Genomic DNA, 14,275 nt, shown 5'->3' with positions numbered 1-14,275 from the left:
ACTTAAAGTGTAAACAAATTAATTTGGAGCAGGAACTACTAACCCATCCGGAGCACCTGATTTCATCCCCATTTTTGTTGGGTTTGTATTGCGAAGTCTTTAGTTTTCTATGTAGTATTTTGAGAATTGTTCGTCTCTTCATCACTTTTCGTTTTTAGCCATGACATTGTCAGTTTTTTTTTCGAATTATCAAGAATGTCGCCTTCGTATCTTCCGCCTCTTTTTTCAGTGATACAAATTAATAAACCTGTGAGCTACTGTTCCCTCATGATACCTCCGCTTTAAGAATCCGATTAACATGAAGTTGATGAGCGGTGCATTTGAAAACATATCACACGGTAAAGCATGTTCACATGAAGATTCACAACAAATTGGGGGAAGTTCTTATTAGTAGTTTCCTATAGAAATGCGACTAGGCCATCATGTGATAGATTTTGTGTCAGAAATTGGTAACCAGGAAGTTGATATCGATGAATCTGAAATCGCATCACATGATATAACATGTTCACATGAAACTGTTACAAATTTCAGGACTTTATAGTCTTTAGATCATATGAAAAACTTGACGGCATTTCATGTGATGGACATACGAACGGACGGAGTGACAGACAGAGGAGGTAAAACGAATTAAATATTTTGTATATTATTGGGTTCTCTTCAAATGATTTTTGTACATCTACCACTAGACTATGAGCCAGCAAATCAATACAATTAATATATAAACAAGAATATATTCAGATGGTCATAGTCTCTACCTGTGCTTAGCTTTTTCGAATTAATAAGTTTCTGAGATGCATATTTATTTAAAAGCCGAAGTGATCCAAATCAGTATCTTCATACACATTAATTCAAAAATGATTTTCTTTCCGTATGCACATTCTTGATCTACTTTTAACATATTGTATGTCAAAAACAAGATAAATGACATCAGGAATGCTTTTGACCATAGGTTTGGAATGTCCAAAATATAAAAGATTTGAGAATATAAATATCAAATGAGTATAAAAAGAACAACTTAATCCGTCAAAATTGATGTTGTCATCTAAGTTTAAGCAAAAATTACATAATCATTATTTTACCCATTCCTTTGCTGAAATAAAAAACACTGGCAGTGGCTACTGGGCTGTAAGAACTCTATGATACTGATAGTCAACAATCAGCAGTATAGTATGACAAATGATGTGATTTCCGTGTACAAATCAAGATTCTAGAATAACCGCGTTCAGTTATTCTTGTTAATGAAAGATTAGAAAGACAAAATCATAAAACGTTTTAGAGCAGGAAATTCAAATGGGCCAAGATAAAAGAGTCAAAACTGTGTAAGGTCAATTTTGCCTGAGGGAATTACAACCTTACTTTAAGCACAATTGCACATTTCTATGTACATTTACAAACAAAAATTATGCCTTCACAAAGCATTAGCTACATATTCAATGGTATCATATTTCATTGGAATATTTTGTTTTGCGTTTTATTGAACTTTTGATAATTCCCCCTAGTGACCTATCAGACAATAATATCAAGTTGTGTAATGACCTTAAAGTATATAAAATTATGCTTTATTGAATTATTCGAGGCACTAAGGTTCATCCCTCCCCAAGGTATAGATTACCTTAGCCTTATTAGAAACAACTTTTTGGAAATTTCGGTTTTAATGCTGCTCTTCAACATCGTATCAAATTTGGCCTTTTTTTTATTCGGGCGTCACTGCGGATTCTTATGTAGACGAAAAGTGTTTGGCGTAACAAATTATTATCTATGGTATCTTTGATGAGATTTTTATTGAATGAAAACCAACATATGTATAATGGGCAGACAATTTTGACAAAGTAGATATCTGTAGAATAGTCTAGTCCACTAGCAGTGATACCGACCATTAGTAGTAAAAACAAACAAAATGATTTACAAGTGGAATAACTTTCATCTGGAATCCTTAATTGTCGTCAGAAAAATAAAACTTTTAAAAACATAAAAATCAAATGTATAGTAACCAAAAATATCAAGTATTTACGTTTCGTTTTCAGGGAGAAAAACATTGGAAAGCAAAAATCAAAAATGTATTCTAAATAACGCAGCATAACAAAAAAATACATGTTAGGTAAACACCATTTAGACAGTTTAACATTATTGAACTCTGCAACCAATATTCAAATCCGGAGTTCATCATAATTATGGTTTTCAGCCGTTAGCAGGAAAGCCCTAAATCGCCGAGATTTAGATAAACCATGATGTTTCCAGTGAAACAAAAACCTTTTGATACAATTATCCACTTATTTCAGAGGCATAACTTTCTTCCTTATCTCTTTCAGTTCTAAAAAAAAAAGACGAGACGAGTATTGTAATGGCGAGTCAAATACTGGATGTGTTCAATTCTTTTGAGTCCGAAGAGCAGTTAGAACATTCATCAAAAGATGAAAAGAAGGTGGCTGTAGATCCTTTAAAAACCGAACCGAACTACAAAATGCTTAAAATCAAAGAAAGTGGTAGTCAGAGAGATAATAGAATTGAATCAAAGAACCCAAAGGAAGAAATTAGTGACAGAAAAGGTACGCCAATAAGTGTTGGTTGAGTTGTAGAAGTTGCATCCTACAAATCCTTACAACTTTTCATAAAGGGCCAACGCCTAGCCTGCTGTGAGACTAAGTTTCAGACTTTCCTAAATCCACCCTTGATGTCAAGCGTCAGGTCAAACTAGCAATTAATAAATAATGGTGTAACTCAATACATTTTTGGCGTAAAATGTATGTTGTATCTACTACTTAGCACCAAACTAACAATAACTCAAACAACAAACAGTTTGCTTGATTTACTATCCCTTACATTACAGAATCTCTAAACTACATATCTACATTAAAGCCAAAATTGACAGAGATCAAATGCTTATGTTTAAGATTATTATTTTTATACATTCTATTCATTATTTTGTTTTAGTCGTATGTCTTTTTTTGAATCTATCGGCAATGAAACTTGTAGACAAATGCCAACGATATTGATTAAAGCAGTATTACCTTCAATGCCAATATTTATTCTACAGAACGTTAATATGAAATAGGAGGTGAAGTGATGGCTCGCTTTGAAGATGTAATAAACTTGTTCTTTTATTTTCCACTTGGCTTTTTAAGTCGACGTCATCTCTTATTTCTTTGTTTGTGGTAAGACATCGCCTATCAGTAACATCTGACAACATGATTTAAACGTCGAAACATATTCATTTACCGCTAGCATAATCGAGGATCCAAGTTATAACAGAAATTTTAGAACTAAGTTCAATGAATATTTTTATATTCGTAAATTGTTCTTGTCTACGAATAAAAGAAATACGAGGTAAACGTCGATAAGACAACTTACAGAACTTTCCAACCAAAATTGAGAGGCCATAACATGATCCGGGTCGATTTGTTCACAATTTAAGCTGTTAAACACCGAGATAAAGTTAAACTAATATGCTTTGATATTATATTTTGTTTGTTTGCAACTATTCAATTCTATATTTTCAAGGCACTATTTTACTTCCTTTTCTCTTCCAGATCAAGACACCATGGAAGCGGGTAACGTGATCGATAGTCAATTACAGAATGTGTCTTTATCTATTGAGTCCGACAAGCAGTTGAAACTTACAGCAAAAGAAGAAGAAAATGTTGTTGCAAAATCTTTCATAGACGAACTGAACTACAATATGGCAAAACCCAAAGAAAGCGACAGTCAGAAAGAAGGCAAAAACGAATTTGCGGACACAAAAGAAGCAACTGGCGACAGGAAAATATATCCTAGCGGTATTTTTAATTAATCTGTTACTCCAAATGGCTGTCTTTCTTTCAGTGAACGCTACGCTCAAAACTACTTCTCAGCCTTTCAATAAACTATTATGAAGTAAATATCATGTATATTCAATAACATAAACGGTATCAATTTTAATGCACCAGATGCGCATTTCGACAATAAATGTCTCTTCAGTGATGCTCGAGGCCAAAATATTTGAATATCACCAAGAATATCCTTACATGTAACTTATTAACCGTTAAAATGTTGTCCTTGCACATATTGCCTTCATAAACGATGCTTCAGCAATTACCTGTAAGTCGAAATAACGCAATCAACAATCTGAGCAAATGTATTATCTCCCGTTTAGTTTACCCTGGTCTAAATCCATAACTAATACATTTGTACGAATCCGAATACTTTTTTAATCAATCATGCATATTTCTTCATTTTTATATGAAAGAAGCCAAATTGATCTGTTTTCTGTATCTTGAGTTTTAAAATTATTTCATTAATATAAGCAGAATCTAACATAACTAATATGTATTCATTACAACTATATAATTATATTTTTTTAAAGGTATAATTATACCCTTTTTTTTGTTTCGGTTATAGAAAACAATGAAGATGGTAATATGATGGCGAGTCCATTACAGAATATGTTCAAACTTGTGTCCGAGGAGCAATTAAAAAATACGACAAAAGAGGAAAAAACGGTTGTTGCAGGATTTTTGATAGCCGAACTGAATTACAACATGATAAAACTTAAAAAGAGCGACAGCCAGAAAGAGAAAAAAATTGAATTGGAGAAAACAAATGAGGTTTCTGGTGACAGTTCTGATGGTGGTATGTCGGTGAAAAGATACTTGGAAGTTAACTTTCCTAACAATAAAGAAACTGATACACATGTCCTGGAAAATCATGAGAACACGAACAACAAAGAGCCTTTTGGCGGTAATGGAAAAGGAGGTAAAAAGGAACCAAATGTAGACTATACATGGTTAATGAGTTCATCAGTGAATGATATAACAATTCCACAGCTAGAAAATAAGGCATTACAAAAGGTTATCGGTCAAGTAAAACAAGAGGATTGTAACAAAATATTAGCTCTTTTCAGAAACTCGGTTCAAGACAAGGACATTCAACAACCGAATGAACTGCCATCACTACTGATGGATAGCGCATTTCAAGTTCTTGAAAAAAAGAGATCTGAAGATGTATTATTAGTTGACTTGTTACCAACTATAATTGGAAACAGCAATGACGGTGAGGATGACCAACCAAGTACTTCGGTTGTTCAACCTAAGAAAAATGATAAAGATTGATTGTCTTTTTGACAAGGATAAAAAAAACTATCTATTTCACATGATATAATGTATATAGAAACGCTTATTTTTATTGACAAAGAGCAAATAAGACTGAAATACTAGTACTAGATGTTTAATGTATTAATACGAGATTGGAAGTTATAAAATCTCTGTATACTTTCAACTAAGCTGACATAGAATTTGTAAAAAATTTCTATTATACGGACGGCGTGATTGAATTCTGAAACGCTAGATTCAATTTTTGATGTTAGAATACATGTGAAGTGAATTAACTTTTCTGTCTTACAAAATAGTTACCCGTGTGTTTAGTCAATCATTTATAAAATGTTACTTTTTGAATATTTCTGCGTAAAATTAACACTCAACGCTATGGCCAATGGCATTGGTATTGGATAACTTGAGAACAAGATTGTGCTATTTATCAAGGTAGTCACAGTACTAGACACAATCATTTGAATAGCGAAATTCCTTCGCAGTGAACGCAGTTATTGTTATTTATTCTGTAATTTTGTAAATGTGGAATACTTATCATCATGTTTGTTGATGTAATATACATATATTTAAAAAAAAACATTATCTGATAAATTATGTATAAATCACATAGAAAACTAAAAACTGAACAACAAAAACCGGGGATATACTCATGTGATCTGGAAGGGTATTCACTTCCTGTATCACTGGTGTCACTCGGTCATCAAATTATTAGAAATATGTGTTTATGAATTGTTTTATATTATCGATACAAATAAACGCTTCTTGTTATTTGCTTTGTTTTAACGATACCATTTTCATCTGTAATGACTCTTTGGGAAATACATGTGATTCCGATTACGGTGCACTTGACTGTAATTCTGTGCTTCTGTGTATAAAAAATATACATAAAACGTTTGTATGAGCATCAACACATAACGGGCAAATATATCATTCAGGTCTTCTAAGGTAAACTTTGTCCGAGGGTGTTTTAGTACAATTACAGATTGATTTTCTTCTCTTCCTATATAAAAACTCATCAAGGATAGCAGGCTTATAATTTGGTACGCCAGACGCACGTTTCTTATTTATAACTCATAAGAGGCGCTTGAATCTAAAGGTTCGAAAACCAAATCAATCATGAATTAAAACGTTGAAGAGCATTGAAAACCACAAATCCCTACATGATGGACCAAATCTGGCTAGGTATCAATGATAGTTCATGTCGGGCTAATAAAATGTCCACTGGCATAGACAGTGCATAGTTGTAAAAACTCAGAAAAAAAATACCAGGATTACTTCAAAAAACAAACTTTTGCGAGCGATTTATTTTACTGACTTTTGCAAGTAATAAATAACCCGAATATGTCAAACTTGAATCTTTTCTTAAACTAATGCAAGGAAACTATCGAGAAAATTAATCGTTGCGTAGTCGGCTCTCAGTGGCTGAATGCGAAATAAAATATCGTGAACATGGGTTGGCTTACAATATAATCTAACACGTCATCTAACACGTCAGAAGCGCGTTTCGTTTACATAAGAATCACCAGTGGTGTTCGAATCAAAAGATTGAAAAACCAAATTAATTCTAACACAACCTCAAAAAAGATTCCGATGTCCCTAAATGGAAATATAGCGCAGTGGTATGGATCATTGAGTAAAAATGTATTCTGTAAATTCTATATTTCTCTATCTGCAAATTATATTGTAACCCTTATTTCGTGTCATATATTTATTTTGTTTTAGCTCTTATATCAAATCTTGTATCATTTTCGTCTATAAATACATTCATCTCCGTATCCATTGTTAATCAGACGAAACATTAAAATGATTAAATGTAACAGTGCAGCGTTTTGTCTTCCTGTCGGAACAGTTTGCGTTAATGACTTTGTATAGCACTCAAACGCTTTTTTATAGTCGCCAATATGGAAATAACAACAGCCTAATATGTTCAAATGCCTGTAACCATGGAAACTTCCTTCGCATTTATTCACTGTAGATTCTAAAGCATACATGTAAGCCTCTTGTTCACACTCGGTGCTTATCACGGCGAGATATAACATATACACTAATGGGTGAATCATGAAAGCTCTCCCTACGATACATTCGAGTTTCAGAGCATGGGGAACAAACGATAAGTCTGCTCTAGAAAATATTACATCTTGAGCTGTAGAAAGATATTTCTTTTTGTGATCAAAAGGATTTGGAAGTCCTTTCAGCTGAGTTGCAGTACCATTACCAATGTGTATTGACTTATATTTTGAACAATGACCAGTGTACAGTAGGTTTTGGGACGGCGAATCAAGGATACTCCGAATAATAGAAATCACTTTTTGAGAATTTTGAAGTCTTAGATAGTATGTAGCTACATACAATTTACCAGATATTGCATCAATATTTTGGTTATCATCCAGAAACTTCTGTAACTTCTCTAGTTTTTGCTGTTTTACAGTATTATCCTTAACATCTATGATCGTCTCCAAAAGTGTTAATGCAATTCGAATATTAATAAACATGCGAACAGCTTCAATGAAGCTATCTTCGATGTCCGTGGACGGTTTGTGATCTTCAAAGCCTACAAAATATTCAGAAAGTAACTTAAAGTCAGCAAGAACAGTTTCTATATTTACTCCCAAAAAGCTTTGACCCTTATGAAAATATTTCAATGGCAATCTGAATGTTTCAAATTCTGTTGTGATTTTAAAATCCAGTCTTTCTCTGCATAACTGCAGAAAATTATCAACCCCCATTTCACTCTCTAGCCATGGGGATAACAGGTCAACACCCTCGACACACTGCAAAACATGGACTACAATATCGTCTGAAATAACTTCTATGCATTTGATCATATTTTCTTTTAAAATGTAATTTTCAAATTTATACGCGAACAAATTTTTTCGACGATCAATATAGTGCTCCAGATGAAGGTTTTCTATGCAATGTTTTAGAAATAGAAGACAATTCATGGTGCAACGAAGTAAATATTTTGGTTGCCATAGATATTGAGGATTATTTTCAGACTGCCAAAGTAGTATTGTTTTCATGTGATATGAGCTCACTTCGTCTGGTGCGATAGGGTGTAGACATTTCTTCAAAATATTTTTCATCAAGATAAAGCATTGAAGCTGTGTATCGTTAAAATTCCATACCAACTCCCTTTCTTGTAACAAAAACGACACTCTCCATTCTAATGACGATGTAGGTGACATTTTATCTCCAACAGCGACTACGTGACATTTCAGCTTTGTAATTTTTTCAATAAATTCTGGAGAAGGCCATCCATGTTTTCTTTCTCTGGCAATCCACTCGTCGCCATCAATTGGCCATTCGTACAACGATATTCCAAAGGCGAAATCTTGTTCCACTGATGCACCTAGCTTTTCCTTAATATAGCCGTATATGTCTGTATTAGCCGCAGTGGCACTTGGTCCATGACGGGATGTTTCTGTTGGTGTATCTGCTGTCTTTGTTTTTGTCAGGAAATGCAACCAGAAATCAACCATTTTATCACTGGAAAGAAATGTTTTATCTCCTTCGATTGTTTCCAACATATCATAAATAGTCTTTCCATGATCGTTAAAAATTGTTTTTATGTTTGGATCAAGTTTTACAGGAATCAATCTAGCAAACCCTGGATGGCAAACTGAAGTATCTAAAATAAAAACATGTCCATTGATATTTTTTGATTGGTCTCTTTCCGTACAAGCCGTAATATTTGAAAAAACGATCATTTTGTCGACATCACTGTCTTTCAAGTTAGTTCCTTCGGCCGTACTACCACCGAAAAATCTGCGTATTACTCCTTTATACCGTGTATAAAACAAATACTCTAAGGTAAGTATAGTATTCTTTTGGCCTTTAGACTTACAGCAGGATGCCATTGTAAAGAATGTTGCATTAGAAACAACATCGGATATTCTTTCCAACTCAGTGTCATTGGTCTAAAAATGAAAATATACCGTGTTAGTTCCTTTTTGCTTTAACCAACATCTGTTTGCAAAACTCTAATTGAAATTGTTTCGTGATTGCAAGCATCCGTTTATTTCTACACAATTTCTATATGCCCTATGTGTTATACTAGAATTGTTTATTGTATGGGCTGAATACAGTTATGCGCCTTATGGGAAAAACCCAGGTTACTTTATTTTATACCCCAGTCACCTCTCGAGATCCTGAGACCATAGGATTGTAATTTGGGCAACTGTAGGAGCTTTATTATCGGCAATGCAAATTTGAATGTCTTTTAATCAATTGATCAATTCTAATGATTTGCATGGATTAATACCTCGTTAATGATCCCGCTGTCTATTTCAAATAATGGTCAAGTGATGGCAGTAGCTCTCAGGGACCTTCGATTTACGGTTGGCTAATAAAATTGTTGTGATTTGAAAATGTCCTGGATGTTTAAACGAGACGTGCTTTGTAGATTAGTTTGTCTTTTCGTTGTGGTTTTCTTTTTAGTCATGATGTTGTCGGGTTTTTTGCGTGAACCCCCTGATCACGCCCGTCTATGGGCCATTCGGATATCTCCGGAAACAAGATTCTCGGAACCACTCGAAAATTTTCGATCATTTATACAGGTAGTTATCTATGTCTTTGATACGGTCCCTCTATGGATAGGCTACACGTGACATTGGATATTTCGACAGTCAAAGCTCATTTGTAGATCGCATAGTAAAAAAATAAAGACTAAGTTGCAGTCAAAAATCATTTATATGTTAGAACCTATTTTCCTTTTGAAAAAACATATGTGTTTTTAGTAATGCGAAAATTTATTAAATATCAAGTAAAATGATAACGCAATTATATATATATAATTCATGCTTTGAGACGGTCCCTGTACGCGTTGTATGTGTAGTATTTAATACAGCGTGCTGTTGTGCATTGTTACAATAAATCTGGGAACAGTTTATTAATATATTATGTCCTAGAATAAACTAACCCGAATAAGTCAGTTCCTCCCCGTAATCGATCTATTACTTGTGAATCGTAGATCAGCGGAAGTGTCAGACCACCAATTACTCCCTCCAATGTAGGCCTACTCGGACAAAAAATAGTGCATTTTATGCCATTGTTTACTTAAACTAACCAACAAATTTGCAGAAATGAAACTTTTGGTGAAAGAGAAATATATTAAGACCATTTTGAGCCAAAATTTACTTGTCTATGAGTTGGCATTAAACATTGAGGATTAATGCGCTCCGTAGTATACTGATTTAAGATTTCCAGAAAACCAGGGGTTATTTTTAGTGATACCTCAGTTCGGGAGGTCTCTTCTTTCGTATCAGATTTTAAAGGTATGTTGAAAATTGGCATGTAGAAGGGTGATACATGTACGATTCAGGATATACCTGGTTTCTATGAAGTTAAACTTAAAAGTAAAATATTTAGAAAGCTGTGAAAATTGAAAAATTTGGTTGAACAGATAGGGATTTTTAATTGGTGGTCTGACACCTATAACGACTGAATTATTCGGGTTAAGAATAAACTGATTATTTCTGAACGTTTATCACGTGATATTTTGTATTTTAATCATAGCCTGGGAAAATGTCGGAAAGCATGAAGAAAATTAACAAAACGATATTTCTGTTATAAATATTTATCTTAGGTCGAAAACACAGTGGTCGGAAAGCAGAAAAATAATTAAACAACAGATTTTTCTGTTAAAAATATTTAATTTCATTAATAGATACTACCAGATCAAGAGAATATTCATTAAAATTATTAAGTTTAAACTGAGACTAAATTTTTTCCTAAATAGAATCATAGATATATACATAGCCATAGATATATAGATATAAGAAGATGTGGTATGAGTGCCAATATATGGCTATTATGTCTATGATAGAATATAATTTAAAATGCTGTATATACGTGTATTATGTCTCACAGGTTTGAACAGTGAATACATTCATGAAAATCATGTGCAACATATCTGCACCAATAAGCAGGGATGCGTACACATAAGTAAGTATCTATATTGTAAACGGTAGTGAATGAAAAAATACTTTCATGGTTTCAATTCATAAGAATTTTAAATCCTTGCATCTCACAAAAAGCGTAATTAATATTTTACAATAATCACGAAATAATTTAATTACTATGTTAATTATTTACTAGTAATACTGTTTTAGTACGGATTTATAAGTCTCTACTTATATTTTGTATAGCAATATATTCATATAGTGGAAAGTTAGACTTTTAGAAGAGATTGATTTGATAAATAAAATGTCAGTAAATACTTGACGTTTTTGTTTATTGATATTATATTCTAAATTTTCGGAAAAGATGATTCATTAACAGGAATGTATGTTAATTATCAAATATCGATTCTTTTTTTTTTAATAGTTCAACCTTATAGCATCTAAATCTTTGCAATATGGTACGATTTTGAAAATTGTATTCATTGCGGTGACCAGCTATCCTACACGTCTTGCTTCATTTTGACATCCGAATTCAACTATTAAACATTAGATTTGAACCTAAATTGAAATATGCGATGACGCAAATGCGTATTCTTATTCATAGTATCAGTCCGTATGCTTTCTAATTACTATTTCTTGCGCCAAAAAAACCACGCGCATGCATAAATATTAATTTCACTCCCGAATGTGAATTTTCGCTCTTTTTCGAGCCTGCGACTTCTGTCGCAGAAAGCTCGACATAGGGATAGTGATCCGGCGGCGGCGACAGCCACGGCGGCGTTAACTAACAACTTAAAATCCTTATATTTTAGAAGGTGGAAGACCTGGATGTTTCATTCTTTGTATATAGATGTCATATGTTTATTGTCCTTGACCTCATTTTCATGGTTCAGTGACTACTTGAAAAAAAGTTAAGATTGTTTGTAATGTTAATTTCTCTCTTATTATGAGTAATAGGATAACTATATTTAGTATGCGCGTACCTTGCAAGGTCCTCGTGCCTGTCAGACAGTTTTCATTTGACCTCGACATCATTTCATGGATCAGTGAACAAGGTTAAGTTTTCGGGGTCAAGTTCATATCTCAGATACTATAGGCAATATGGCTACTGGTTTTTGGAATGATTGTAAGGTGTACATGTCCAACTGGCAGGTGCCATCTGACCTTGACCTCATTTTCACGTTTCATTGCTCAGTGTTAAGTTTTTGTGTTTTGAACTTTTTTTCTAATACTATATGCAATAGGTCAACTATATTTGGTGTATGGAATGATTGTAAGGTGTATATGTCTTTCTGGCAAGTATCATCTGACCTTGACCTAATTTGTATGGTTCATTGGTCAATGTTAAGTTTTCATGGTTAAGTTCGTTTCTTAGATACTATAAGCAATATGTCAACTATATTTAATGCATAGATTGATTGTAAGGTGTACATGTCTGTCTGGCATGGTTCCTGATCTCTTTTCATGATTCATAGGTCAATGTTAAGTTTTCCTATCCAAGTTAAGTTCGTTTCTAAGAAACTATAAGCAATGGGTCAACTATATTTGGTGTATGGAATGATCGTAAGGTGTACGTGTATATATTTCGGGTTTGGTTTATCTGAACTTGACCTTTTTTTCTTGGATCATGTTAAGTTTATGTGATACTTGTAGTCAAGCTTTTTATTTAGGACTATCAACATAAAATCAATGGTCATTAAAGCAGGCGAGACATTTCAGTGTGTGTACTCTTTTCTTATATAAATTTAGACACGGCAATAAGAGCTTGACATGTGACTATCAAGCATGGTGATTATTACTTAATGTATTCTTACCTCTAGCTGTTTCTCTTTTCTTTTTTTAGTGAATGTCCCATAATAAACTTTGACATTTTCGAAATGCTAAGGATTTCTACCCCAGGAATAGATTACCTTAGATGCATTCGGCAAAACCTTTGTTTCGAAATTTTGGGTCCTCAATTCCTTTCAACTTCGTACTTTATTTGGCCTTTTTAACTTTTTTTTATTCGAGCAATACTGATGAGTCTTTTGTAGACTGAACTCGAGTCTGGAGTACAGAATTCGATCCTGATATCTTTTTATACCTACATATCTTTTATATAAATTGGTTCTTTTTAGAGTATGTTCAGGTATTCATAAAACTTCTGAAAATAAGATATTCTTAAAAACCAAGTTTTCCTGTAGAATATTTGTGTTGATTTAAGTAACTTCAGGAAATCCTTAAAATTTTAGATGTTTATGAGACCAAAGTTATTGTCTGTATATAAGAGGTCCCAATGAGGTTTGTTACTCTCAAGAAAATATACGAAACCTTCTTATAAGTTGCATGCCACAGGGTTTCACTTCACATGGAAATTGGACTTTAAATTGATCTATACAACATCTACCATGAGTACATACTCCCAAGTAATAAATAAAATAGTCAATCATTAAAATGTAAATTCAAATAGTAGCAGTATATATCCACGTTTCTATTCACAACTATCCAACATTGCTTTCAATTGACTTGTGTAAGAATCTACACACAATTACATATTTTCAATAAAGGTGTTTTAACATCCTCTCGAACATCCTATTTATCTTATTCTATTCAAAGTCAATTATTTCAAAACAAAAGCAAACAAAAATTCAGCAACAACTTTTTGGTGACCAGTCAGCAGTCTCGGGTTCACGTATTGCTTTTCTTTTTTTAAAGAACTGCAACTTGTTTTATCTTGGGATTTTTTTTCTTTTTTGTTTCCTGTATATCTTCCGTCTCTTTTTTACATAAAGACAACAACATAAAATTAAACTGTTGACATGAACGATTATCAACAGGATATTTTTTTCCAACATATGCCATATTGAGTTTAAAAACGGTACAGTAACCTCAAAATACTGATGTCATAGAATACTGTAACGGTTTGTTCATTCCACAGAAAAAGATGGTTGTGAATTTTTAGAAAAGGATATTAAAAAAATCCCAACATGTTATGGTCTTTTTGTCTATGTTGAAATTCGGATCGACACCAAAATCCTATACATTCCATGTGACAATAATTGCTCACGTCGTTTTAAGGTTTTATCATCATTATCTAGAAAGTTTATTATCACACATTTTCTTGTTAGAACATTGAAAAAGATAACTAATTTAAATGTAAGGTGAAGTGTGATATTAGATATTGTAGACAAAAGAAAATGAAAGTAGCTTTATAAAGTTGTTTAACATATTACATACCAACAGTGAGTTTGAGGTTGATTCTGCCATAGACTTATCTATAAGTTAGTTATTTGCCTGTTTCTTTACGTCATTAGT

At 33.0% G+C, this 14,275-nt stretch overlaps 2 protein-coding genes across 2 annotated transcripts; one reads left to right on the top strand and one right to left on the bottom strand.

The window, feature by feature from the left end:
* Positions 1–2,319: 2,319 nt before the first annotated feature.
* LOC127715104 (uncharacterized) lies at positions 2,320–5,849 on the top strand. The gene is made up of 3 exons (XM_052221148.1): positions 2,320–2,546; positions 3,528–3,773; positions 4,375–5,849. Exons 1-3 carry the CDS (start codon positions 2,342–2,344, stop codon positions 5,082–5,084), a joined length of 1,161 nt encoding a protein of 386 aa, XP_052077108.1. The 5' UTR covers positions 2,320–2,341; the 3' UTR covers positions 5,085–5,849.
* Positions 5,850–6,391: 542 nt separating this feature from the next.
* Positions 6,392–14,275, bottom strand: LOC127715075 (uncharacterized). The gene is made up of 2 exons (XM_052221101.1): positions 14,198–14,275; positions 6,392–8,998 (listed from the first exon to the last, which is right to left on the bottom strand). The coding sequence occupies exons 1-2, from the start codon at positions 14,225–14,227 to the stop codon at positions 6,824–6,826; spliced, it is 2,205 nt and encodes a 734-aa protein (XP_052077061.1). The 5' UTR covers positions 14,228–14,275; the 3' UTR covers positions 6,392–6,823.

This window comes from Mytilus californianus, unplaced genomic scaffold, assembly GCF_021869535.1.
Source record: "Mytilus californianus isolate M0D057914Y unplaced genomic scaffold, xbMytCali1.0.p SCAF_9, whole genome shotgun sequence".
Classification (NCBI taxonomy): Eukaryota; Metazoa; Mollusca; class Bivalvia; order Mytilida; family Mytilidae; genus Mytilus; species Mytilus californianus.
Note: the sequence above shows the minus strand (reverse complement) of the source record. Positions and strands in the feature narration are given on the sequence as shown.